The sequence below is a fragment of the Scyliorhinus canicula genome, chromosome 8, assembly GCF_902713615.1.
Source record: "Scyliorhinus canicula chromosome 8, sScyCan1.1, whole genome shotgun sequence".
Taxonomy (NCBI): Eukaryota; Metazoa; Chordata; class Chondrichthyes; order Carcharhiniformes; family Scyliorhinidae; genus Scyliorhinus; species Scyliorhinus canicula.
In genome coordinates this window covers 55,481,527-55,507,661 of record NC_052153.1, presented here as the reverse complement: position 1 = coordinate 55,507,661, position 26,135 = coordinate 55,481,527, and the positions used below count along the sequence as shown (strand labels likewise).

General features: G+C 51.0%; 1 protein-coding gene and 1 pseudogene across 1 annotated transcript in view; both read left to right on the top strand.

The window, feature by feature from the left end:
• The window catches only part of hacd4 (3-hydroxyacyl-CoA dehydratase 4), a 95,661-nt gene that overhangs the window by 56,234 nt on the left and 13,292 nt on the right, over nt 1-26,135 (top strand). The window contains exons 3-4 of the mRNA XM_038804630.1: nt 8,512-8,639; nt 11,751-11,863. Of these exons, the coding sequence (XP_038660558.1) occupies nt 8,512-8,639; nt 11,751-11,863 (241 nt within the window). The remainder of the gene's footprint in view (nt 1-8,511; nt 8,640-11,750; nt 11,864-26,135) is intronic.
• LOC119970274 lies at nt 16,551-18,689 on the top strand (annotated as a pseudogene).

Below are 26,135 nucleotides of genomic sequence, written 5' to 3'. Positions count from 1 at the left end.
TGGGCCTCCACAGGGCACCCGCCAATCTCAGAAAACAGGCCTGATAACGGTCCCCTGCTATGGATCGGGTTTACCCTGCTTTGCCTGAGTGGCTGGAGTTACTGGGGGTGGAGGGGATTTGGAGCAGTTCAACACCCTTGGAGAGTTCTGGGTGGAAGCTCCCCATTCTGCTTGTTGGTGCTTGAGGGCCCCTTCCTGAATTCTTGAGGAGAAGGGACATCAGGAGGGAGTTCGAGGTGTCTTGTCCCGCTCTTGCCCAGCCACTGAAGAATCCCATTCATGACTACGGCGATGGTGTGCTGATCTGAGTGCTTATCCAGCAGAATGCTGAGTTCCTGCTGGATAATTCTGCCCAAGGTGTTTTTCTCCCAATGCTTTTTAAGGCTTTTAGCTGCTGTATTCCTAAATATCCATTCCAAAGCAATCAGTTTATTAGTAGTTGCTCCCAGAGCTTGGAACATTTCCTCGACATGTTGGGTCCCTCAATGCATGAGGCTGAAAAGGCTGAAAAGCCTTCAGCTTTGTGATGCTCTGCACTCCAATCACTTGCACCAGAGGGGGTTCTCTCTTGTCAGACTCTGAGGCCTCAATTTTAATCCCTCCTCCCCTGACCTTCTGCCACCCATCCAGTGGGATGGGGATGGGGATTAAAGTATCCAAGCTACTCAATCATGACTCAACACCAATCGTGTTCTTCAAATTTGAAGATACTGATATCAGGCCATTACCATAAATGGCAGTTGGTAGCCTGATTAGTTTTCCAAGTAGCAGCCTAATGACATCACTTAAATTTAAATGGAAGTGATCTTTCAGCTGTCAACTGCTGATCCAAGGCAGGAGATCCTGATTCCCAAATCCCAAAGGTAAATGCTGAAGATTTTCTCGTCCGGGCCCCATAAGGAAGGCCTGGAACTGAATCCCCCTTGTGTCAGGGACCATTCATCAAGGTCCCCAGTTCTAGCGTCATACCACTGAATTAACTTTTCTCCGATATTGATCTAAGTAGAAGTGGGATTGCCTTGGGATCGGGAGCAACCTGAAAATAGCAGGTCTCCGTGGCCAGAAAAAGCAGATGAATTAGTTGAAGGTAAATACTTAAAATGGTTTACTTTGGATTCGGCAGGGAGAGTAAATGCACACCACACGCCGTAGCCCTCCCTTCTGGTTAAAATTCAGAGTGAGGCTTTTGTAATTCATGAAAATACTTTTACAATAAAACAAAATCAGAGAAGGAGGTGTTCAGTGTGAGTAATTATGTCGGAGAATGGAACAATCTTTCACTTTTAGCGTTCAGCATCAATTGTCGGCACTTTCGGATTAGGTGAGTAGGATCCTCACTGCTAAACATACAACTTTACTTCAGTGAGGGTCCTTTGGAAACACATCAACAGCTGAACTACAGACACTCGAAGCACATCTAAAAGCAAGTTTGAATATTTGACAATAAGAAGGGAAATCTACTGCGTCACATGGACATCCATTGCATGGTAGCAGCTGGGACAGTTGAATGTCTCTGGACATGGTCTTTGATACTAACAGTAACTATCACTTACTATGCTGGGTTTTGGTCATGCCATCAGGGCTTTAACAATGATGCCATTTGGGTGAGGCATCGGTGTCTCCAGAATTGATGTGCCCAATGAACTAGGAATGGGGACCAAATTTCAAAGACTTATTTGATCTTAGATTGTTTCTATCTACCATAATGCTTCAGTGTTGGGGTTCTGAGAGGATCTCCTGTTGCCATCAATTTATTGAATAAATCAAGAATGAAAGCCGATTGGTGTAGGAAATTGAGATTAATACAGCTCGGAAGATGTCACCTGTTTTTAAATGTCTGTCTCAACAAATTCGTTCACGGGATGTGGGTGCCGTTGGCTAGACCAACATTTGGTGTCCATCCCCAATTGCCCTTGAGAAGGTAGTGGTGTGCTGTCATCTTGAACCGCTGCAGTCCCTGTGCTGCATAGGTACAGTGCGCTCGGAAAGGAGTTCCTGGATTTTAACCCAGTGACGCTGAAGGAACTGTTAGGGATTGAAGATCTAATTGTGCAACGATCATGAGATATGAAGTTCCTATTCAAAGGACATCAGGGGCTTTATTTTTTTTTAATAAACAATTTTATTGAGGTAGTTTTTGGCTTTGTAAACAGTTACAGGCATCAACAGAAAGAAAGCAAAAAAGGCAAAAATGTGCAAACATCCACGTACATTCAATACTTCAATCGTAACATACTGCACAAGCCCGCTCCTCTCCCACCGGTACTACCCGCCATTTTATCCATCCTACTCTACTCTTCCCCCCCCCCCCCCCCCCCCTTTGCTGATGCTCACACTCCCGTAAAGAAGTCAATAAATGGTTGCCACCTCCGGGCGAAACCCTGTACAGATCCCCTCAAGGCAAACTTAATTTTTTCCATACCCAGGAAACTCGACATGTCCGCAAGCCACAACTCAGTCTTCGGGGGCTTTGAGTCCCTCCACGCCAATAGTATTCGTCGCCAGGCTATCAGGGAAGCAAAGGCCAAAGCATCGGCCTCTTTCTCCCCCTGGACTCCCGGGTCTTCCGAAACCCCAAAAATTGCCACCCCTGGACCCATCGCCACCCTTGTTTTTAGCACCCGGGACATGACACCCGCAAATCCCTCCCAGTACCCCCTAAGCTTAGGTCATGCCCAAAACATGTGAATGTGATTCGCTGGTCCTCCCGCGCACCTAGCGCATTTGTCCTCTATCCCAAAGAATTTGCTCATCCGAGCCACCGTCATGTGGGCCCGGTGAACGACCTTAAATTGAATCAGCCCGAGCCTGGCACATGTCGCGGTCGAATTTACGCTACTCAGGGCCTCTGCCCACAGCCCGTCCGCCATTTCCCCGCCTAGTTCCTCCTCCCATTTAAGTTTCAGTTCCTCCGTCTGGGACCCTTCCTCCCTCATGAGCACCTTATAAATATCAGAGACTCTACCCTCCCCTTCTTCCCCCCTAGAAACTAATCTGTCTTGGATCCCCATTGGCGGGAGGCGTGGGAAAGATGGGACCTGTCTACGAACAAAGTCCCGCAACTGTAGGTACCTAAAATCATTTCCCCTTACCTCAAACTCACAAAGCTCCCTTCCAGGAACATATCACCCACCCTTCCCACCCCCGCCCGCCGCCATGCTCGAAACCCCCCATCCATACTCCCGGGGGCAAACCAATGGTTGTCGCAAATTGGCGCCCAAACCGACGCCCCCGTCTCCCCTACATGCCTGCTCCACTGGCCCCATAGCCGCAGGGTTGCCACCACTACCGGGCTGGTGGAGTAACTGGCCGGCGGCAGCGGTAGAGTAGCCGTGACCAGGGCTGCCAAGCTGGAGCCCCTGCACGAAGCCGCCTCCACCCGCTCCCAGATAGACCCCGTACCCACCATCCACTTCCTTATCATAGCGATGTTGGCCGCCCAGTAATAATTAATCAGACTCGGCAAAGCCAGCCCTCCCTCGCTGCGGTTCTTCTCCAACATCGCCTTCTTCACCCGCGGGGATTTTCCCGCCCAGACAAAGCTCATGATCATCCTGTTAACTCTTTTGAAGAAGGACTGTGGGACAAAGATCGGGAGGCACTGAAAAACAAACAGAAATCTAGGGAGGATTGTCATCTTTACAGTCTGCACCCTCCCTGCCAGCAACAGCGGGAGTGCATCCCATCTCCGAAACTCTCCCTTCATTTGCTCCACCACCCTGGCTAAATTTAACTTGTGCAGCCTGCCCCAGTCTCATGCCACCTGGATTCCCAAATACCAGAAATGTTCCTCAACCAGCCTAAACGGTAGCCCCCTCAATCTGTTCTCCTGGCCCCTTGCCTGTACCACAAACATTTCACTCTTGGCCGTATTTAATTTGTATCCTGAAAACTGGCCGAATTTCCTCAACATTCCCAGTATACTTCCCATCCCGGCCACTGGGTCCAACACGTACAGGAGCAGGTCGTCTGCATAAAGAGTTCTACCCCGCCCCTCACCCTCCCCTTCCATCCTTCTGCGGCTCTCAGTGCAATCGCCAGCGGCTCTATGGCCAGTGCAAACAGCAGCGGGGAGAGTGGGCAGCCCTGTCTGGTCCCTCGGTACAGCCTAAAGTACTCCGACACTTCTCTGTTAGTCCTGACGCTTGCCTTCGGGGCCTGATATAATAATTTGATCCAATCCACCAGTCCCTCCCCGAACCCAATCGTCCGAGCACCTCCCATAGATAGTCCCACTCCACCCGGTCAAAGGCCTTCTCGGCGTCCATCGCCACCACTACCTCCACCTCCCTGCCCGCCAGGGGCATCATTATCACATTAAGTAATCGTCTCAGGTTGGCCGCCAGCTGCCTACCTTTCACGAACCCAGTTTGGTCCTCCACAATCACCTCCGGTACGCAGTCCTCCATTCTAACCGCCAGTACCTTTGCCAGGAGCTTGGCGTCAACATTAATCAGGGAGATTGGCCTGCAGGACCCGCACGCCTCCGGGTCTTTACCCCGCTTCAATATCAGTGATATAGTGGCTTGCGTCATTGTCGGCGGCAGGGTCCCTCTGTCCCTTGCCTCATTGAAAACCCTCGCCAAGACCGGTCCCACCAGCTCAGAAAACTTCCTATAGAACTCTACTGGGTATCCATCCGGCCCCGGGGACTTCCCCGACTGCATGGCCTTTAGGCCCCCCAATACCTCCTCCACTCTAATCGGGGTCCCCAGCTCATCCACTCGCCCCCCACCTACTGTTGGGAATGTTAACCCGTGCAGTAACCTTTTCATCTCCTCCGGTTCTTCCGGCGGCTCCGAAGTATACAGCTTGCGATAGAAGTCCCGGAATACCCTATTCAATCCTGCCGGGTCTTCCACTTTGTGCCCCTCCCCATCCATCACTCCACTTATTTCCCTGGCCGCCTCCCTCCTCCTGAGTTGCTGCGCTAACAGCCTGCTAGCCTTTTCCCCATGCTCGTACACCACGCCCCTCGCCTTCCTAAGCTGTTCCACGGCCCTACTCGTGGATAGTGCCCCCAGTTCTGCCTGTAGTCTCTGCCTCTCCCTGAGTAAAACCTCCCCCGGGGACTCCGCGTGCTCTTCATCTATCCGACCCATTTCCCTGACCAATCTATCCATCTCTTCCCGGTCTGCCTTGGCTCTGTGGGCCCCAATTGAAATCAGCTCCTCCCGCACTACTGCCTTTAGCGCCTCCCACAGGGTCGCCGCTGAGACCTCCCCCGTGTCATTCACCTGCAGGTAATTTTGCATACACCTCCGAAGCCTCTCACAGATCCCCTCCTCCGACAGCAGTCCCACATCTAGCCTCCATTGCGGGCGTTGGTAGCTCGCTCCCCCGATCTGCAGGTCTACCCAATGCGGGGCATGGTCTGAGATAGTAATTGCCGAATATTCCTTGTTCTTTACCTCCACTATACAACCCCTGCTTAGTACAAAGAAATCTATCCTGGAATATACTTTATGGACGTGCGAGTAAAACGAGTAGCCCCTTCCTGTCGGCTGGCTGGCTCTCCAGGGGTCCACTGCCCCCATTTGCTCCATAAATCCTTTCAGCTCCCTTGCCATTGCTGGGAGTCTACCCGTTCTGGGACACGACCGATCCAAAGCCGGGTCAAGGACCATGTTAAAGTCCCCTCCCATTATTAGCCTGCGAGAATCCAAGTCCGGGATCTTCCCCAGCACTCTTTTAATGAAGTCCACGTCATCCCAGTTCGGGGCATATATATTCACCAGCACCACTCTTCTCCCCTCCAGTCTGCCCCGTACCATCAGGTATCTGCTCCCCCTGTCTGCAGCTATGCCCTCAGCCTCAAATTGCACCCGCTTGTTGATCATGATTGCCACCCCCCTGGACTTCGAGTCCAAGTCCGAGTGAAAGACATGGCTAATCCAGCCCTTCCTTAGCCTGGTCTGGTCAGACACTTTCAGATGTGTCTCCTGCAACAAAATGACGTCCGCCCTCAGAGCCCGCAAGTGTGCGAACACCCGCGCCCTTTTAACCGGCCCATTCAGTCCCCTGACGTTCCAGGTGATCAGCCTGGTCGGGGGGCACAACTCACCCCCCCCCCCCCCCCCACGCTTGTCAGCCATAGCCTTTCTCGGGCCGGCCCCCGGCCCGTGTGTCGCGCCATTCCTGGCCCGCCTGTTGGCTGCCTCCACCCTCGATCTCCTTTCCAGTGCCTATTTCAAGTCCCTCCCACGTCAGCAGAACAACCCCCCCCCCCCCCCAACAACATCCCCCGATACCCCCACCCCTGCCATCCACTGGCTGTGATCTCCCCCCCCCCCCCCCACCTGACTCCCTTGACTAGCCAATCTGCTAGCCCGGTGATTCAACACTCCGGCGCCTTCCTGTCTCATTCCCATTGTTTCCCCGTCCTCCTCCCCACTCCCCGGCGCCCCATCCCCCTCTCCAACCCACTGGAGCAAACTCACTGGCACAGGAAGGCATGGACATCAACAAAACAAAAAAAAAAATCCAACCCATGTCCTTGGCCCCCCTTGCTGACCGGCCCCCCTTCGTTACCGTGCCGGCTCCAGTGTCCTCCGCGAGCTGCACAAAAAATACAAATCCGCCCAAAAAGGAAAAAACAGAAAAAAGAGGAAAAAACAAAAACATAAGAGAAAAAACCAAAACAAAAACCAAACCAATGTCCATGAACAAAGGAAAGAGTCCCAAATGTTCCGCTTGGCACCTTTGACCCAGCAAACCATTGAACAGCAGTCCAGGCCCAATCGGCGTACCTTCCCACGGTAGCCCTCGGGCCCTAATTTGCGTCCGTGGGGCCTCTTTTCAGGACCAGCCCCGATCCCTCGCAAAGTCCATCGCTTCTTCAGGCTCGGAGAAGTAGTGGTGTTGACCCTGGTGCGTGACCCATAAACGAGCCGGGAACAGCAAACCAAACTTCACGTGCTTCTTGAACAGCACCTCCTTGACATTCTTAAAGGCTGCTCGCCGCCGAGCCACCTCCTGGCTTACGTCCTGGTAAATGCAGAGAACACTGTTGTTCCACGTGCTGCTCCTGACGCTCTTTGCCCACTGCAGCACCCGCTCCTTGTCCACTAACCTGTGAAACCTAATCACCATTGGGCGGGGGGGGGGGGGGGGGGGGGGGGGTCTCGCCTGCACTCTGTATGCCCCCTCCAGCTCCGGCGGTCGAGGAAAGGCTTCAGCCCCCATCAGCTGCATCAATAGGTCTGCTACAAACGCTGCGGCATCAGCTCCCTCAGCCCCCTCCGGGAGGCCGACCATCCTCGGGTTGTTCCTGCGGGCTCTATTCTCCAGCTCCTCCACTCTGTCTAGAAGTCTTCTCTGCCGCTCCTTCAGCCCGTCAACTTCTAGTGCCACAACTGTCTGCGCATCCGCCTGCTCCTCCACCGCCTCTCCCAGCTCCTTAACTTTAACATCTTGCGCATCCAGCCTCTGGTTCAGCTGATCCACCGGTTTCTGGATTGGGTCCAAGCTGTCCCGCTTCAGCGCTTCAAAACTGGACTTAATTACCTGGAGCATGTTATCCAGCGCCTGCTGGATTGCTGAGTCCAGGGTCCGTGTGTCCGCCATCTTAGGTTCCAGGTAAGCTTCTTCAGGTCCTTGTCTCTGTCCTTTTTTCTCTCTTTTCTTCTGCCTCCTGGACTCCCGCTGTTCCATGTGCCGCAGCCCGCTCCTCAGCACTTTCACTGCCGCCTTCCTTCAGGTCCGTGTTCCCGCTATCGCGGGGAATCAGCCCCTAAACACCCGCCGGAGTGAGAGCCCGCCGAATGTGCGGCTCACTCAGACATCGCCGCCACCGGAAGTCCATCAGGGGCTTTATTGCTGCATTCGTGGCTCCCTCTACGTATTGGTAGGGACAAGGTAGTGGGAGACATCTGGTAGGATAAAAGAATGGTTGACCCCACTGAATTGGGAAGTTATCTGCGGCACAATCCAAGTCATAATCATAGAATTATCAGTGCAGAAGGAGGTCATTCGGCCCATCGAGTCTGCACCGGCTCCTGGAAAGAGCACCCTACCCAAGGTTAACACCTCCACCCTATCCCCATAACCCAGTAACCCCACCCAACACTAAGGGCAATTTTTGGACACTAAGGGCAATTTATCATGTCCAATCCACCTAACTTGCACATCTTTGGACTGTGGGAGGAAACCGGAGCACCCGGAGGAAACCCACGCACACACGGGGAGGATGTGCAGACTCCGCACAGACAGTGACCCAAGCCGGAATCGAACCTGGGACCCTGGAGCTGTGAAGCGATTGTGCTATCCGCAATGCTACCGTGCTGCCCCTAAATACGTGCTGTTTTGTCCATTTTACCCGTTGCCAAATCAGGACCCTCTATTTTGTATGCCAATCCTTTGTAGGGAAGCCAGCCAGTCAGTCTGCTGCCAGACTTGTGTCAATGTGACTGCACCCAAGTGCTTGGGGGAATGTGAGAGCCTCTACTTTTCACTGTATCTGATCGCTGGAACTAGAAAATGACTATTTTATTTCTTGTGGTTTTATTGAAGACAGCCTAGTGGACACATACCATTCCATAGGAGCTGTGATGGGTTTCTGCCAATTGTTGTCAGTTCTGGAATTGATCCACATACTCTCTCGCGTTGAACAGAGCCCGTTTCATCCACGATTCTTCCAGGTAAGATTAATAACCGAAAGCAAACCAAGCTCTTTCTTTCCCTCTGCGAATTTGTGATTTCTGTTTCTTTATTAAATCCAGTTGTTTGACATTCCTCAGATAGAAGTCTTACAACACCAGGTTAAAGTCCAACAGGTTTGTTTCAAATCATGAGCTTTCGGAGCACTGCTCCTTCCTCAGGTGAATGAATTGGTATGTTCCAGAAACATTTATCTAGACAAAGGCAAAGACGCAATACAATACTTTGAATGTAAGTCTTTGCAGGTAATTAAGTCTACAGGTCCAGACGGAGAAACTGGAGAGAGGGATAATCACAGGTTAAAGAGGTGTGAATTGTCTCAAGCCAGGACAGTTGGTAGGATTTTGCAAGCCCAGGCCAGATGGTTGGGGGTGAATGTAATGCGACATGAACCAAGGTCCCGGTTGACAGTGGGGGAACACTTCAGCAGTCAAGGCCATTCAGCCTCTGATCTTCAGGTAAGCGACTATGCAGAATCGCCGAGCAGAAACTTATAGCCAAGTACCGCACACATGAGTACGGCTTCAACCAGGACCTTGGATTCATGTTGCATTTCATTCACCCCCCCACCATCTGGCCCGGGCTTCCGAAATCCTACCAACTGTCCTGGCTTGAGTCAACTCACACCTCTTTAACCTGGGATTATCCCTCTCTCCAGTTGCTCCGTCTGGACCTATAACCTATTAATTACCTGCAAAGACTTGTATTTAAAGTATCGTATTGCATCTTTGACTTTGTCTATATATATATATGTTTCTGGAACTCACCTCTTCATTTACCTGAGGAAGGAGCAGTGCTCCGAAAGCTAGTGATTCGAAAAAACCTGTTGGACTTTAACCTGGTGTTGTAAGACTTTTTACTGTGCTCACCCCAGTCCAACGCCGGCATCTCCATATCTTTCCTCAGATAGGCACTTTGACTGAACAATGTGATGACCATTGGACCCTACTGTGTCTGAGGTTTTATTTATTAAAGAAGGCGCACATGATAAATTCAGCTTGGGTAAGGCTTCATGAGAAACAAAATTCCTGCATTTCCAAGGGGAGACACTTGATCTGGCAACTTTGTTCATAATGGGCGAGATTCTCCCGTAACCGGTGCGGTGCGGGGTCCCGGTGGGATGGAGTGGCGTGAAGCACTCTGGCGCGGCCCGCCCCAAAGATGCGGAATCCTCTGCACCTTCAGGGGCTAGGCCGGCACCGGAGAGGTTTGCACCCCGCCGGCTGGCGTGGAAGGCCTTTGGCGCTGCATCAGCCTGGGCCGAAGGAACTCCGCCGGCTGTCGAAAGTACGCGCATGTGCGGGAGCGTCAGCGGCTGCTGATGTCATCCCCGCGCATGCGCGGGGGGGGGGTCACCTACGCATCGGCCATTGCGGAGGCTGACATGGCCGACACGTAGGAAAAGAGTGCCCCAACGGCACAGGACAGGCCCACCCGCGGATCGGTGGGCCCCGATTACAGGGCAGGCCACCGTGGGGGCACCTCCCAGGGTCAGATCCCCCCCCCCCCCCCCCAAGAACTCTGGAGGCCACCCGCGCCGCCAGGTCCCGCCAGTAAGGGACCTACTCCAATTCACGCCGGCGGGACTGGCAAAAAACAGGCAGGACTTCGGCCTATCGCGGGCCGGAGAATTCGGGCAGCCCCGGGGCCCATTGAGTCGCGCTGGTCCCCACCATTATCCGGGCCCTGACCTAGGCCATGCCACCCAGGCAACTTGGCTGTGTCAGGGTGATAGTGCCAAGGTGCCAGTTGGGCAATGCCAACGTGTCTGAGTCCCAGGGGGAGGGCCAGAGAGCCACCCTGCACTATCCCTGACCACCCAAGGCCCTTCAATAGATTCCATGTTTGTGTGGACCAGTACTGAATGGGGCCCAGCTGTGGTCTCACTGGGGAGGCTGATAGATCCTGGTAGGCCGGTAGATGCAAGCAGGCTTGCCTAAGTAGGTTTAAACCTCACTTATGCGTGCACCGTTTGGTCATGTCCCCTTTGGACAGGATTCTGATTTTAACGCCTCGCAGGAGATAAACGTTGCCGGGAAGCCTGTTGGAGGGCTCTCCCAGGATCCATGGCTGCGTTGCACTCAAGTGAGAGCATATCACGGCCGGTAGATCGCGCCCATAATATTATACAATATAATATTATAATCAATGTAATAGTGATAAAATAATAACAATAAATCAACATAATATTTCAATACATTATAGTCATCACATAATATTGTCCAATCATACTGTCACTGCAGAGAGGACATGGTCCTCATGCTGATCCTCAGAAAGAGCAATGCAATTAGTTCCACTTGGCCAGCTCAGAAAACAGTTGTTTTAAGGAAGCCATTGCTGAATCTAACTTCCTTTTAGCTATTGCAATCCAGATACAACAACTCGTTGCATATAAAAAGGTCTCCTAATCTCCAATCTGGTGTTTTAGTCAATTATCTCAAACCAGTGCCCTCTGGTTACCGAGCCTGGCTGCTCGTTTGGAACAATTTTTTTTGCTGAAATCAGGTCAATCAAACTAATTTAAAAAAAAAACAGTTCCTCTAAGTAAAATTTTTATCACAGATTCTTTATATTAGCGTTGAACATCAGTTTAGTCTAACCTGATCTGGTCTGTCACAGAGAAACAATCCCGCATGATCTGTCCACAGTTTCAGATTGTGGCGAGAACAATTGTACACAAAGACTCGAGTGCAGTACAAGAGAGGCTTTATTACAGTGAGATTCTATTCCTCCGGCGGCAGCTGTAGAATGGCATCTCAGTGAAACTTACGAATATTTATACTGCTCCCTGTGGGCGGAGCTAGCCGGCAGGGGCTTACCGGAGAAACCTGTAATACAGGTACGGCCATACATCCCCCTACTGCAAGCACACATATATACAGTGGTTAGATCACCACACAGATTTAAGTCATTCTGATCAATATTGTACATTTGCAGGTAAAGGAATAGATGCAATAAATAGATAGCAGAATCTGGGAGGAAATTATTTCCTTTTTTCAAGTTGTCAGATCATTTGGGTTAACCTCACCTGTGAGCACAATGAGTGGAAAGCTCACAGATTTATTGTCCGTATTGCTGATTTATATTTTCAGGTTACAGAGAGGAACATAATCCTTTTTGTGGTCATTGCCAGTCAAGAGGAGATGCAGTCCAAAAATGTTGTTTGGGCCTTGTTTTCCCTCTGGAGCACCCTGGATGTAATCAAGTAAGTAACTGTAGAGTACGATTGACCAATAGCCTACTGAGTGAAACCTCTGTTAACCTTAGTGTATAGCAAAATGAACTTCCAGAAAAAAAGCTCATCAAACACAACTTCAGAGTAAGGCCTTATTTTGGCTCAATTTTATCTCATAACAATCGGATCAAACATGGCAACTTTTGATAGCTCGCATTGTAACACTCAGCATCTTGTGGACCCAGTCCGTCACCCCATCAACCTTTTGCTGAGAAGAATTAGTCCTCTGTCCCTTCAGTTCCACTCCTCACAGGACTGGTGGCTAAAGCATCAGAACAGGCCCCGATTACTGCTCCACAGGAGAGGCAAGGATGGAAGGCTGTGAATGGCTGCCAGTAACAGCAGAGGGGCAAGAATAAGTAGAAGTGGAAAGGAAGATATAGAACGGATAGCAGTGCAGGTGAGAAATGAAAGGGGAAAATAATTTAAAGTAAAGGGGAGAGGGAAAGTGAGACATGATGACAATAAGGGGGAGAGAAGTGCGTGATAATTGAAGGGGAAGGAGGAAGCTGACTGTGTATATTGAAGTTAGTCAGCAGACAAAATGCCAGCATTAAATGAGAAAGAATGGGAAGGGACTGGTTGGAGGCTGGGGATTGGGAGGGATTAGATGGAGGTTGGAGATTGGGAGGGGACTGGGTTTAGGCTGGGGATTGGGAAAGGAGTTGTTGGAGGGTGGAGATTGTGAGGGACTGAGTGGAGGTTGGGGATTGGGAGGGACTGGGTGGAGGCTGGAGATTGTGAGGGACTGGGTGGAGGGTGGAGATTGTGAGGGACTGAGTGGAGGTTGGGGATTGTGAGGGACTGAGTGGAGGGTGGAGATTGTGAGGGACTGGGTGGAGGCTGGAGATTGTGAGGGACTGAGTGGAGGGGGGAGATTGTGAGGGACTGAGTGGAGGGTGGAGATTGTGAGGGACTGAGTGGAGGGTGGAGATTGGGAGGGACTGAGTGGAGGGTGGAGATTGTGAGGGAATGAGTGGAGGGTGGCGATTGTGAGGGAATGAGTGGAGGGTGGAGATTGGGAGGGACTGGGTGGAGGATAGACATTGTGAGGGACTGGGTGGAGGCTGGAGATTGGGAGGGACTGGGTGGAGGCTGGAGATTGGGAGGGACTGAGTGGAAGCTGGAGATTGGGAGGGACTGAGTGGAGGGTGGAGATTGTGAGGGACTGGGTGGAGGGTGGAGATTGTGAGGGAGTGATTGGAGGGAGGAGATTATGAGGGACTGGGTGGAGATTGTGAGGGACTGAGTGGAGGGAGGAGATTGGGAGGGACTGAGTGGAGGCTGGAGATTGGGAGGGACTGAGTGGAGGGTGGAGATTGTGAGGGACTGAGTGGAGGGTGGAGATTGTGAGGGACTGGGTGGAGGGTGGAGATTGTGAGGGACTGAGTGGAGGCTGGAGATTGTGAGGGACTGAGTGGAGGGTGGAGATTGTGAGGGACTGAGTGGAGGGTGGAGATTGTGAGGGATTGAGTGGAGGGTGGAGATTGTGAGGGACTGAGTGGAGGTTGGGGATTGGGAGGGACTGGGTGGAGGGTGGAGATTGTGAGGGACTGAGTGGAGGTTGGGGATTGGGAGGGACTGGGTGGAGGCTGGAGATTGTGAGGGACTGGGTGGAGGGTGGAGATTGTGAGGGACTGAGTGGAGGGTGGAGATTGTGAGGGACTAAGTGGAGGGTAGAGATCGTGAGGGACTGAGTGGAGGGAGGATATTGTGAGGGACTGAGTGGAGGCTGGAGGTTGGGGGGGACTGAGTGGAGGGTGGAGATTGTGAGGGACTGAGTGGAGGTTGGGGATTGGGAGGGACTGGGTGGAGGCTGGAGATTGTGAGGGACTGGGTGGAGGGTGGAGATTGAGAGGAACTGAGTGGAGGTTGGGGATTGTGAGGGACTGAGTGGAGGTTGGGGATTGTGAGGGACTGGGTGGAGGGTGGAGATTGTGAGGGAGTGATTGGAGGGAGGAGATTGTGAGGGACTGGGTGGAAGGTGGAGATTGTGAGGGACTGAGTGGAGGGAGGAGATTGGGAGGGACTGAGTGGAGGCTGGAGATTGTGAGGGACTGAGTGGAGGGTGGATATTGTGAGGGACTGAGTGGAGGGTGGAGATTGGGAGGGACTGAGTGGAGGGTGGAGATTGTGAGGGACTGAATGGAGGTTGGAGATTGTGAGGGATTGAGTGGAGGGTGGAGATTGTGAGGGACTGAGTGGAGGGTGGAGATTGTGAGGGACTGAGTGGAGGGTGGAGATTGTGAGGGACTGAGTGGAGGCTGGAGATTGGGAGGGACTGAGTGGAGGCTGGAGATTGGGAGGCATCCTGATAGTTGTCATCTCTGTTTGCAGTAGTGGGAATTTAAGCAATTCCTCTACTGCAAATATTTCTATGTTAAGTTTACTATCTCTTAACACTAAGGCTAAATTGCCCGTAGTGTCCTAAAAAGTAAGGTTAAGGGTTGGGTTACGGGTATAGGGTGGATACGTGGGTTTGAGTAGGGTGGTCATTGCTCGGCACAACATCGAGGGCCGAAGGGCCTGTTCTGTGCTGCACTGTTCTATGTTCTAAAGCGTTGGTCTTTTGACAACTTAAACAGGCACTGGGTAATGATCACTGTTTCAGAATTATGCGGAGATAAAGTTGGTGCCTTTACAAGGCTGACTTGAGCACGTGTCCAAAGATGTTGGTTTTTGATGCTTATCTAGCAAAGAGATATTTTAAACTGAATGCATGCATTCTGCCGAGTGCTTGGTGACATGTGCTAAGTGAGGTGATGATTGTTGATGCTTTTCTGTCCATATGTTATCTTTGCCAATAATAATGTTTGTCAGTATGAAATGAATTTTGTGTGATGCTGATTCTGAGAAAGACATTTTCTCAAATGTTAGGTAGCGCATCATAGAGCATGTTAGAGAATGACTCTTTTCTGTATCGGGGAGTGATACTTATTTGGATCACCACATAACTCTGAATACTATATTGAGAGTTCTCTGCACATTTATATGAGACTCTAGAATTTTTGCTCTTTCATTTGAATTCTGAGGCAGCCCTGGAAGCTAACATTTTGTATAAAGTTTTCTCTGCGCTGTCACCACTGTGGTTGTGCCATCTGTGACTGTCCTTATGCACATTAACAGCTAGAAGATATTTAGTCAAGGAATTTGAGGACTACCGACATGAATAGAACTATACCCCAAAGTTTCCAGCACAGAAATAAACCATTCAGCTCAGTTTGTCTACACCGGTGTTTATTGTCCCCATAATCCGTTTCCTGCCACCACCCTCACCCTGCTGACTATCAACATGTTGTGCGATTCTTTTCTCCCTATCTTGCATCTCCTTAAATGCATCTGTGCTATTTGGCTCAACTAGTCCTTGTAGTAACAAGTTTCACATTCTAAACCCTCTCCGAGTCGAGGAGTTTCTCATTTATTAGTTACTATCCTTAAATTTACAGAGCGGGTTTCTCCGTCCCGCCGCACCAGGGACTGGATTCTCACTCCCGCCGTGTCAGATTTCTGGTTCAGCACGCCTGCGGGATGCTCCGTTTCACCGGCTGGTCAATGGAGTTTCCCACTGTGGGGCAGTCCCAAACCGTCGGGAAACCCCCAGGCTGCCGGCAAAATGGAGCATCCTGAAGGCGGAGAATCCAGCCCCAGATTTCTGGTGCGGCACACCGTCGGTATGCTCCGTTTCGCCGGCTGGTCAATAAGATTTCCCATTGTGGGGCAGCCCCATGCTGTTGGGAAACCCCCCGGGCTGCCAGTAATAAATGGCAGAGAATTCAGCCCACAGTCCATGACTTTGGTATCTCCCACAGGCAGGACCATCCAGGGCGCGATCTAAAGGCAGCGTCACGCCTAGTGTAAATACGCATGATCCGGTTAGATCACTGGAGACGCCAAAATAGAGAACTGCGCTGGGCGCCGATTGGCCTCCAATCCAACCGGCCCGCTCCCGTTGGTGATATCTGAATCCTGCCGCAGTGTGGCGAGAAAGAAATAATCACCAATTAAGGCCAAGCTCCATCTCATTCAGGGGAAGGACCCCCTACCGCACGGCCTCCTGTGATCTAACCGGCTCCCCAGAGAGCAGTCACGTGGGTGGGCCCCGGTGGGCCCTGAAGCACACCTATTTTAAAGCGTGAAGCTAGCGCAATGGCTGCTGTGGGGTTCGGAGGAGGTGAGTAACCATCATCGAAATGGGCAATCAGCCCAGGGGGCACCAGTGCTGCTGCCTCAGTGCTCAGAGCGAGTGGGGGAACCCGGGGTGGGGGGGGGGGGGGGGGGGGGGGGGGTTAGGAACGGACGCACCAGGTTCGGGGGTGGTTGGCCGCCATTGGTGGGGGGGGGGTCGCGCCTGGGCTAGGGGTGAGGGACCAGCTCCTGTGGGTCCAATGTGCCCAGATCGTGTATACCCATACCGGGGGCAACCTCGGCTGTTTCCTGTCCATCCAACTGAACACCCCTGGGACAGAGCCCTGTCCATGCTGATACCGGAGCGTGTGTGCAAAGCAGGCCGGCCAGCACAACCGGCTCATTGGATGGCACCTTGAAAAGGTGGGGAAAGCTTGGAGAACTCGAGGGTCCCGAGGTCAAAGCCCTCACTGACTGTCAGTCTCTCACTCTCTCCAATTCCTTACAGATATCACATGATGGATGATATTGTGGAACCCACAGCAGCTGCCCTCGTGGTGCTACCTCCAGGCCAGACCACCAGACACCGGAGAAGGCGGTGGCAGCAGCATCGACAGAGGCTTGAGGTGGAACCACATGTGCAGGGCCCCACCCCATACCCTCACGACCCGTCCACCCATCAGGCCAGGGAAGAACCCAGAGGGGTGGCCAGCAATGGCCCAAAGTGTACAGGTGTCGCTGGTCGTTCAAGAAGATGTCAGACAAAATCGGGCCATCGCGCTCGGTACTAGAGGAGAGGAGAGGGACTGCGAACAAAATCCCCAAATTCCCGGTGGGCCTGTCCCTCACCACCAGCTTCATGTCGGCCATCACCATGCTGGGTGGCCCGGCCGAGGTCTACCGCAACGGCGCTCTCTTCATCCTCTTCTCCTTGGCCTACGTCTTCGTGGTTGGCGTTACGGCCTACCTCTACCTGCCCGTCTTTTACCGCTCCGGCATCGCCAGCACCTGCGAGTATTTGGAATTGTGGTTCAGTAATGTGGTTCGTCTTGCTGATACTATTATATATATCCCGCAAACCATTCTCTACATGTGGTGTGATTTATGCATCAGCTCTGGCACTGAGTCAAGTGACTAGTTTTAATCTGTGGGGTTCAGTGTTTGCAACTGGAAGTGTTTGCGCCTTCAACTGCACCCTGGGTGGTTTGAAGGCAGTGGTGTGGACAGACACATTCCAGCTGCTTGTGATGGTTTGGGGATTTTTCATAGTTCTTATCCAAGGAACCATCAGTTTAGGAGGAAGCAGCAAGGTGATGAAGATAGCTACGGAAGGCGAAAGACTCAATATATTTGATTTTTCTGCAGATCCTTTGAGGCGTCATACATTTTGGACCTTGGTAGCAGGAGGCACGTTTACCTGGTTAGGAATTTATGGAATGAATCAATTAATCATCCAAAGATGCCTTTCGTGCAAACCAGAAAAACATGCCAAAATGACACTGTTACTGAATTTGTTTGGACTCAAGGTGATCAATATCTGTGCAGTCTTTTGTGGGCTGATTATGTATGGGTTTTACGTAAACTGTGATCCTTGGACTGCAGGGTTCATTTCAGCAGCAGAACAGCTAATGCCCTACTTTGTTATGAATATACTGTTGCACTTCCCAGGGCTTCCTGTACTTTTTGTAGACTGCGTATATAGTGGCACACTTAGCACAGTAGCTGCCAGCATTAATGAAATTAATGAATGAAAATCGCTTATTGTCACAAGTAGGCTTCAAATGAAGTTACTGTGAAAAGCCCCTAGTCGCCACATTCCGGCGCCTGCTCGGGGAGGCTGGTCCGGGAATGCTCTGGCGACTGTAACGTATGAAGACTTTGTTGCGCATTTCTTCCCCAACATGTCAAGCAAGATGAGCACCTGGCTCTGCCACGGCTTATGCGTGATGTTTGGAGTAATTTGTACTTCGATGGCAGTTCTGCCATCCTTCATGGGAGGAATCATACAGGTAGCACTCAGTATGCACGGCATGTGTGGGGGGCCTGTGCTTGGGTTGTATTCTTTGGGCATTTTATTTCCTTGCGCAAACTGGATTGGTGCTGTTGGAGGCTGGATTAACCGTAGCATTCTGGCCTGCAATTGGTGGGTTTGTTTACCCTGCACCAGTATCAAAGATAGACAGTAACCCTTATCTTTAAGTACCAGCGGTTGCATTCCACTGAACACATCGGATCGTATATTCAGTCTGTTGCCAACCAAAGCCCACAAAGAAATATACAGGGCCAAAATACAGACCGGAAGTGAAGCCTTCGTTAACCAGACCAGTCTGCAATTTGATTTGCATTTGGTTGGAGCAGTTCGAAAAGACCCGTTGGTATGATATGCTTCGCAGAGAGAGACCCAGCACAGAGACTGACAAGGAAAAGCGAATACAAGGTGATGAGTTGACACTGAAAATACCAACAGAAGAAGAGCTCAGTCAGGAAGGATTGACAATTTCAACTATTTATGTCCCAGCACAGCAGCCTGATAGTGTTGCTGATGCTGTTCCAGATGCAGAAATTGCTGTTCGTAATGCTGATTCTATTCAAGATACAGAAATTTCTGTTAGTAATGTTGATGCTGTTAAAGATACAGATCTGTAGTTGCGCGAGATATTTGAGATGGATGTTGAAGAACTGTGAATCTGAAATTACCAAAAGTGAACTTTTATTAAAGGAGCTGGTGAAACAATCATTTGACCCATATATAAGTAAATAAAATCACAGGCGGGATTCTCTGGCCTCCCAGCCTCGTGTCCCTCGGCAGCTGGAGGCGCATCGTTCACCGGCGGCGGGATTCTCTGCTCCCGCTGCTGTCAACGGGATTTCCCATTGAAGCCATCTCACGGCGCGGGGGAACCCCTGGGGCGTGGGCACTCTGCCAGTGGGCCCAGAGAGTCCCGCCGCCAGCGAACGGCCGGAGAATTCGGCCCACCTGTTTGCGAATGGTTAACGAGCCAAATGGGGAAAAAGCTACTTCCTAGCCATTCGGAGCTGGACACTTCATTGGGTACCTGCAAAAGGTCCCGCAGTAGCATAGTGGTATTATCGCTGGACTAGTAATCCAGAGACCCAGAGTCATTCTCTGGGGACCTGGGTTCGAATCCTGCCATGTCAGATGGTGAAATTCAATTTTAAAATTTGGAATTGAAAGTCTGAAGATGACCCTGAAACCATTCTTGATTGTCATAAAAACCCAACTGGTAACTTCATATTTGTGACAATAAAAAGGTTATTATTATTATTAATAACCCACTGTGAGGTGAGTTCTGGTGTTCCTCAATCTATGCCGCAGTCTGACTCCTGTCTGTCTGCTGACAGGGGGCTCACACCCATCACCTGCAGGTGGTATGCTCTGGAGGGGCGTTGGGGAGGGGGGGGGGGTGCATATCCCGTGTCGCGTCTTTTCGTCCGACGTCATTTCGTCCAACGACACTTCGTCCACGTCTTTTGGTCCAACGTCTTTTTGTCCGCACGTCTTTTGGTCCAACGTCACTTCGTCCAATTTACCAATTGCAAATCAACTCCGTATAAAAGCATTTAATTGATAGAAAGCAGGCACAATACAGCAAGTGAATTTAATTGCTAAAATGCAAGTAATTGATGAAATTCAAGTAAAATGCAAGCTTAAAAATGCAGTTAAAAAGTTAAAAAATCTAAAAATGCAGTTAAAAAGATCTAAAAGTTTACTACTGATGAATTCCCGAAATTACTTAAAATTGATGTAAATTGTGAGCAACATTCCTCAAGAAATCAATTTTCGCTGTAGGATCATATTCAACGACCAATCTTTTGAGGTGTTCAGTTATTTTCTTATATCGCGTACATGAAGTCGCCTGATCCCCCCGAAGAATTTGAGCCTTTTTGCCTATTATTAACCCATCCTCTTCCTTCAGAGTTTTGATTAACCTCCAGATATTCAAATGAGCTCCACCCGCCGAACGCTTTATCGCAGAATGAAACCCCTCAGCGGCATTATTTGTTCTCGGTAGATCTTGTAGAACACGCTGATTAACATTCCATACAGCTGTCGGGAACGTAGGTGTTTCTCTCCTTCGTCTGGCACCACGTCCTCTCACAATGCCTATGTAAGTCAAGTCGAAGTAAACGATGAATTCAGCAGGTATTTCTTCATCGTCTATCAAATCTTCATAAGCCTCTTCGACATCTTCAACGGGGAGGAAAGCTAATGCTGAAAAACATCGAATTTTAAGACAGAATTCAGAGTCTGTGTTGTATTTTTCTTTGAGGCCTAAATCGGTAATTTTTCGAAACACAGATTGGCTCAAATGAAACAAACATGCCACGACAGATGCATTAAGGAATGATGAATTAATTGCCTTGTGAACTGCAGCTTCGAAATCTGCCATGATATCAATCGGATCTGCATCAGGTTGCATAATTTTCAATTGGTCAAAGAATAATTCGTATGTCTGCTTCCTTTTATTCGGCAGTAATGCAAAGACCCGTGGTAGACTGCTACCTTTAACTTGTACATGAATGCAGAACAGTTGAAACCACTGTTGTGGCACAATCTTGAATGGTCCATCACATGCCCAATGACGATATGATGCTAAATCCTGAAGAGCACTTTCTGATGCGAATACTAGTAAGCGCTGTTGATCCTCGACGCCCGAATCGAACCTCAGAAACTGCTCGCCCTTGTCAAGCTTGCAATATTTGTCAGGTATTTCAAAACCGTGTCTAGCCGCTGGATTAGCGGGAAATCCAGAATTTTTTTGTCGGCACCTTTGAATAGTCCTTGAGACGACGGGCAGCCTTGGGAGTTGAGAGCAGGTATTTTCTGATAGCTGCGTAAACTTGGCCGCTAGTATGCTACGTGAACTTGCTGCTATGTTTTCCACTGCTTCATGCTTTATTTCTGCAACTGCTTTTCTAGCATTTAACGAATCGACATCAGCTGGATGAAGGTGCTCATTAGAGAAATAAATAATTTTAGGCTCATTGTTTTCCGTGACCGTGTGAATCCGCACTGAACATAGCCTTCTTTTCTCACATCTCCAGTATTCTTTTCCTAGGTTTGCACTGCTCGAATGAAAATCGTAGATATAGTTATTTCCATCAGCCACCTTCCGATTACTCTTCGTTGACACAATGAACTTTGCCATTTCGGGATGGGCGAATTCGGGATTAGGAAAGAGACAAATAATATCTATCCTTTAACGAGGCTCGTTAAAGGGGAGAGAACGATAATAACTATCCTTTAACGAGGCTCGTTAAAGGAAAGAGGCCGGTAATAAAGATCCTTTATTGTATATTATGTGCATTAGAGAAGATTTCCATGTACAAAAGTTAAAGTGGAGTGGTGCTACTAAGCAAGTTACTAAAAGTCAAGTTACAAAAAGTCTTTGACAAAAAAAATCATCCAGCAAAAACACGTAAAAAGTCACAAAAAATCTTTGACGAAAAAAATCACCGGACAAAATGACGTTGGACCAAAAGACGGGCGGACAAAAAGACGTTGGACGAAAAGACGTGGACGAAGTGTCGTTGGACGAAATGACGTCGGACGAAAAGACATAGCACCGCATATCCTGGACCCACTGGGCCCGGGAGTTGGGACCAGGGGTAGGTGGAGGGAAACAGAGAGAGGGGTACAGGCCGGCCCACAGTGAGGAATAAACGGGACGGGGATGCGCATGTCTCAGGTGTAGCGTGTTTTGTGGAGTACAATGGTGACCCTAACTGTCCCTAGCTACCAATGGTGTCACCCCCATCCTCCCCAATGCCCTCTCAGTGATCTTCTATCTACTTAGTTCTCTGTGCTCTGCTGCTATACAGTATACAGGTATGTCCCCAGAATACACCCCCGAGGTGGAGATAGCTTGCTGTTTTCCATGCCCTGTGGCCTTTGATGCTCCTGGCAGGCGTCCTCTGGAGTGCCCGTCCGGGTTGCTGGTGGCACATGCCTTGCCATGCCACCTTTTTTCTGCTGACTCCAAGACATGCCATTGTCAGGAGGGGGGATTCGGGAGAGCTGGTAAACGCCGTCATCTCCCTGTAGGGAGGTTCCATGTTGGTCTCCGGTATATCTCTCTCCTCCCAGTCGGTGCCAGTAAGGCCAATGGGTCATGTTGGAGGGGTTGCTGGAGTGAGCACTAGCAGCCCTGGCGGCTCCCCATTGTCTGCACCATGGTCTAAACGCCCTCAGCGATGCCCCTCTGTGTCCCTGCTGGAAATGTGTAGGGGTGCTGGTGGGTGCCAGGGTGTGCAAGGATACAGGCACGGTATTGAGGGGGGGCATTTGGGGTGGGTGCTGCAATGCCAACCGCAGGGTTACCAGGGGAGCAGGGGTGACAGGTGGGACCAGTGCCAGAGGGCTGGTATCATAGAATTTAGAGTGCAGAAGGAGGCCATTCGACCCATCGAGTTTCCACCAGCCCTTGGAAACAGCACCCTCCTTAAGCCCACACCTCCACCCCATCCCATAACCCAGTAACCCCACCTAACCTGGACACGAAGGGCAATTTATCATGGCCTATTCACCTAACCTGCACATCTTTGGACTGTGGGAGGAAACCGGAAACCCACGCAGACACAGGGAGAACGTGCAGACTCCACACAGACAGTGACCCAAGCTGGGAATCGAACCTGGGACCCTGGCGCTGTGAATTTCATAGAATTTACAGTGCAGAAAGAGGCCATTCGGCCCATCGAGTCTTCACCGGCTTTTAGAAAGAGCACCCTACCCAAGGTCAACACCTCCACCCTATCCCCATAACCCAGTAACCCCACCCAACACTAAGGGCAATTTTGGACACTAAGGGCAATTTATCATGGCCAATCCACCTAACCTACACATCTTTGGACTGTGGGAGGAAACCGGAGCACCCGGAGGAAACCCACGCACACACGGGGAGGATGTGCAGACTCCGCACAGAGAGTGACCCAAACCGGAATCGAACCTGGGACCCTGGAGCTGTGAAGCCATTGTGCTATCCACAATGCTACCGTGCTGCCCAAAACCAAATGCCAACTCATTTGATGGAGGTCATTGAGCTTCTTGCGGCCCTGGCTGGAGGTCCTCCTGGTGACACTCCCTGTCGTGTCTGGACTCCACTGCATCAAACAGTCGGGACAGGTTGGCATCCCTGAATTGTGGAGCGGGTCTGCACGGTGGCATGGATGCCTGCTGTCTGGGGTTTGCTCTTGGGATTGGTTTAAGAGCCGCTTCCCTTTGTTAGCGGGAGCTGCCGGGCACGGTCCCAGTGAATCAGCTGGCGGGACAGACATTTCCAACGTGAAGCCCGTGGGGCATCATTACCGGCGCTAATTGCCGTTAGATACCAGTGGCGGTCTTGCCGAGTCGGCTTCGGGAAGCACCCGGCAATTCTTGCTCATTACCGCACTTAGAAACTTCTCCATTAGATCACGCCCCTTCCAACAGCTATTGCATCAAACCCTTGCACAACCTGAAAGAATCTATCAGGTCGTCTTTCTGCCTTTCCTTTTGAGGGAAAAAGAGCCCCAGTCTTTTCTGCCTTTCGTGATAAGCATTGCCTCTGCGTTCGGCTGAGGATAAGGAGGAAATGAGCAGGAATGCAGGCAAGGCCAAGAAAATGTAATAATTGGAAACTTACATTTTGCTAAGGTTTGAAACAATGGGCTATAATTTACTGTAGCAGCCCATCCAGCGGCATCTGCCACCACCTTCGCACATTTTGATTTTTACCTTTCTTGCGTGTCAAGCTAAGAATGTACAAGTGGATAATGGGCTGGTGAAGAAAACCAAATAGCTGAGACCTGAGTGAACCGTGTATCTCCTTCAGCAATCAAATTGAGGGAGTGGAAAATAAACAGCAGAAGTATAAATCATCGTTGGCGAAATCAATATCAAATCAGGTACAGACAGGGAAATAAGAGGGGAAAGCAAGGGTAGATAAAGAGAAAATATGATAGAATCGAAACATCAGAAAATTACATTTTTAATAAATTTCCAACAAGCAGAAGGAATGAGACCTTATACTTGTAAGAGTTAATTTTCACTGCTGGAGAGGTTGACTGATAATGCTGATAAAGGTGTATTTAGAATGAAATGGACAAGCCTTAACTTTCTGTAGTGAATTTCATTCGTATCTGCCACAAACATATAACAAAGTCATGTTGTTCCAACTGTGTGACAGACAGCTAAATGCTGTTGTCAGGAAACTAATGGTGGAGCAGCGCAACTCGAACCAGCACGAGGCGCTCCACAAGAAATGGCAAGCGAGGATGGAGGAAATGGAGAACCGCTCGCGGCGGAAGAACTTGTGGATCCTGGGCCTCCCGGAGGGGCTGGAGGGTTCACCTGGCGGCATATGTGGTCTCGATGCTGAACTCGCTGATGGGAGCGGGGTCCTTCCAAGGGCCCTTGGAGCTGGAAGGTGCCCATCGGGTGTTGGTGAGGAAACCCAGGCCGAACGAGCCGTGCTGGTCCGTTTTCACCGCTTCGTCGACCGAGAATGCGTGCTGAGATGGGCTAAAAAGGAGGAGCAGCAGGTGGGAGAATGCAGAGGTCTGGATTTATCAGGACTGGAGCGCGAAGGTGGCAAAGAAAAGGGCTAGTTATAACCGGTCGAAGGCAGTGCTGCACAAGAGAGGGGTGAAGTTTGGCCTGTTAGAGCCGGCACGCCTCTGGGTCACTTATAAAGATCGCCAGTACGACTTTGACTCCCCGGAAGAGGTCTGGGCCTTTGTCCAGGCAGAGAAGCTGGACTTGAACTGAGGATTGAGGGGGGGTTGGAGGCTGATGTATATTGTCCGGAGGCTCTGTTCTCCCTTGTACTTTTCTGTTGGATTTTTGGGTTTTTAAAATTTCGGTTCCTTTCTTTCTGGTGGAACGCTGGGAAGATGTTTTGTAGGCCCGTTGAGTGCGCGCCTTTTTCTTTCCCGCGTTTTGGGTTATGGGGCGGGGTTTAAGTTGGAAGTGCGGACTTTTTCCCGCGCTGGAGTCGGAATGGGAGGGGTCTGTACCAGTCGGGGGGGAAGGATGGTTGGCTTACACCGGGGGGGTCGTTGGAGTGGCGGGAGCAGCCGGGGTCAGCAGGAGTCGGCTGACTTAACGGAAGTACGATCAGGGGGCAACGCAGCTAGGGGGGCCCTAGCTAGGGGGGCGGGGGGAAGGGGGGTATTGTTGGGGGGGTGAGTATGGGGGGTACCGCGTTGCTGCTGGAAGGGCCGTAGGGGAACAGATGGTGCTATGGGGGGGGTCGAGATGGGGATCTGCCACCGTGGGGAACGGGCTGTGCGGGGACTGCGGGCACGTGGTTGGCCGAGGGAGCGTTATGGCTGATCAGTGGGGAGGGAGGGAGAATAGCCCCCCCGATTTGGCTGGTCACATGGAATGTAAGGGGGCTGAATGGGCCGGTTAAGCGGGCCCGGGTGGTTGCGCATTTGAAGGGGCTGGGGGCGGGTGTGGCTATGCTCCAGGAAACGCACCTTAGGGTGGCAAATCAGGTAAGGCTGAGAAGGGGGTGGGTTGGGGAAGTGTTCCATTCGGGGTTGGATGCGAGGAACCGGGGGGTGGCGATTTTGGTGGGGAAGAGTGTGTCGTTTGTGGTGTCGAGCGTGGTGCTGGACAGCTGTAGCAGATACGTAATGGTGAGCGGTAGACTCCAAGGGGATCGGGTGGTGCTGGTTAATGTGTACGCCCCAAATTGGGACGATGCAGGCTTCATGCGGCGCATGCTTGGCCGGATTCCAGATCTTGAAGCTTGATAATGGGAGGAGATTTCAATACAGTGCTGGACCCAGCACTGGATCGTTCTAGGTCCAGGACCGGTAAGAGGCCGGAGGCGGCCACAGTGCTGAGGGGGTTCATGGACCACATGGGGGGGGTGGACCCTTGGAGGTTTATGAGGCCGGGGGTTAGGGAGTTCTCGTTCTTCTCCCATGTCCATAAGGCTTACTCCCGGATTGACTTTTTTGTCCTCAGCAGGGCGCTGATTCCGAGGGTGGTAGGGGCGGCGTATTCGGCGATAGCCATATCTGACCACCCTCCGCATTGGGTGGACCTGGAGCTGGGGGAGGGGAGGGACCAACGCCCGCTGTGGAGGTTAGAGGTGGGGCTGCTGTC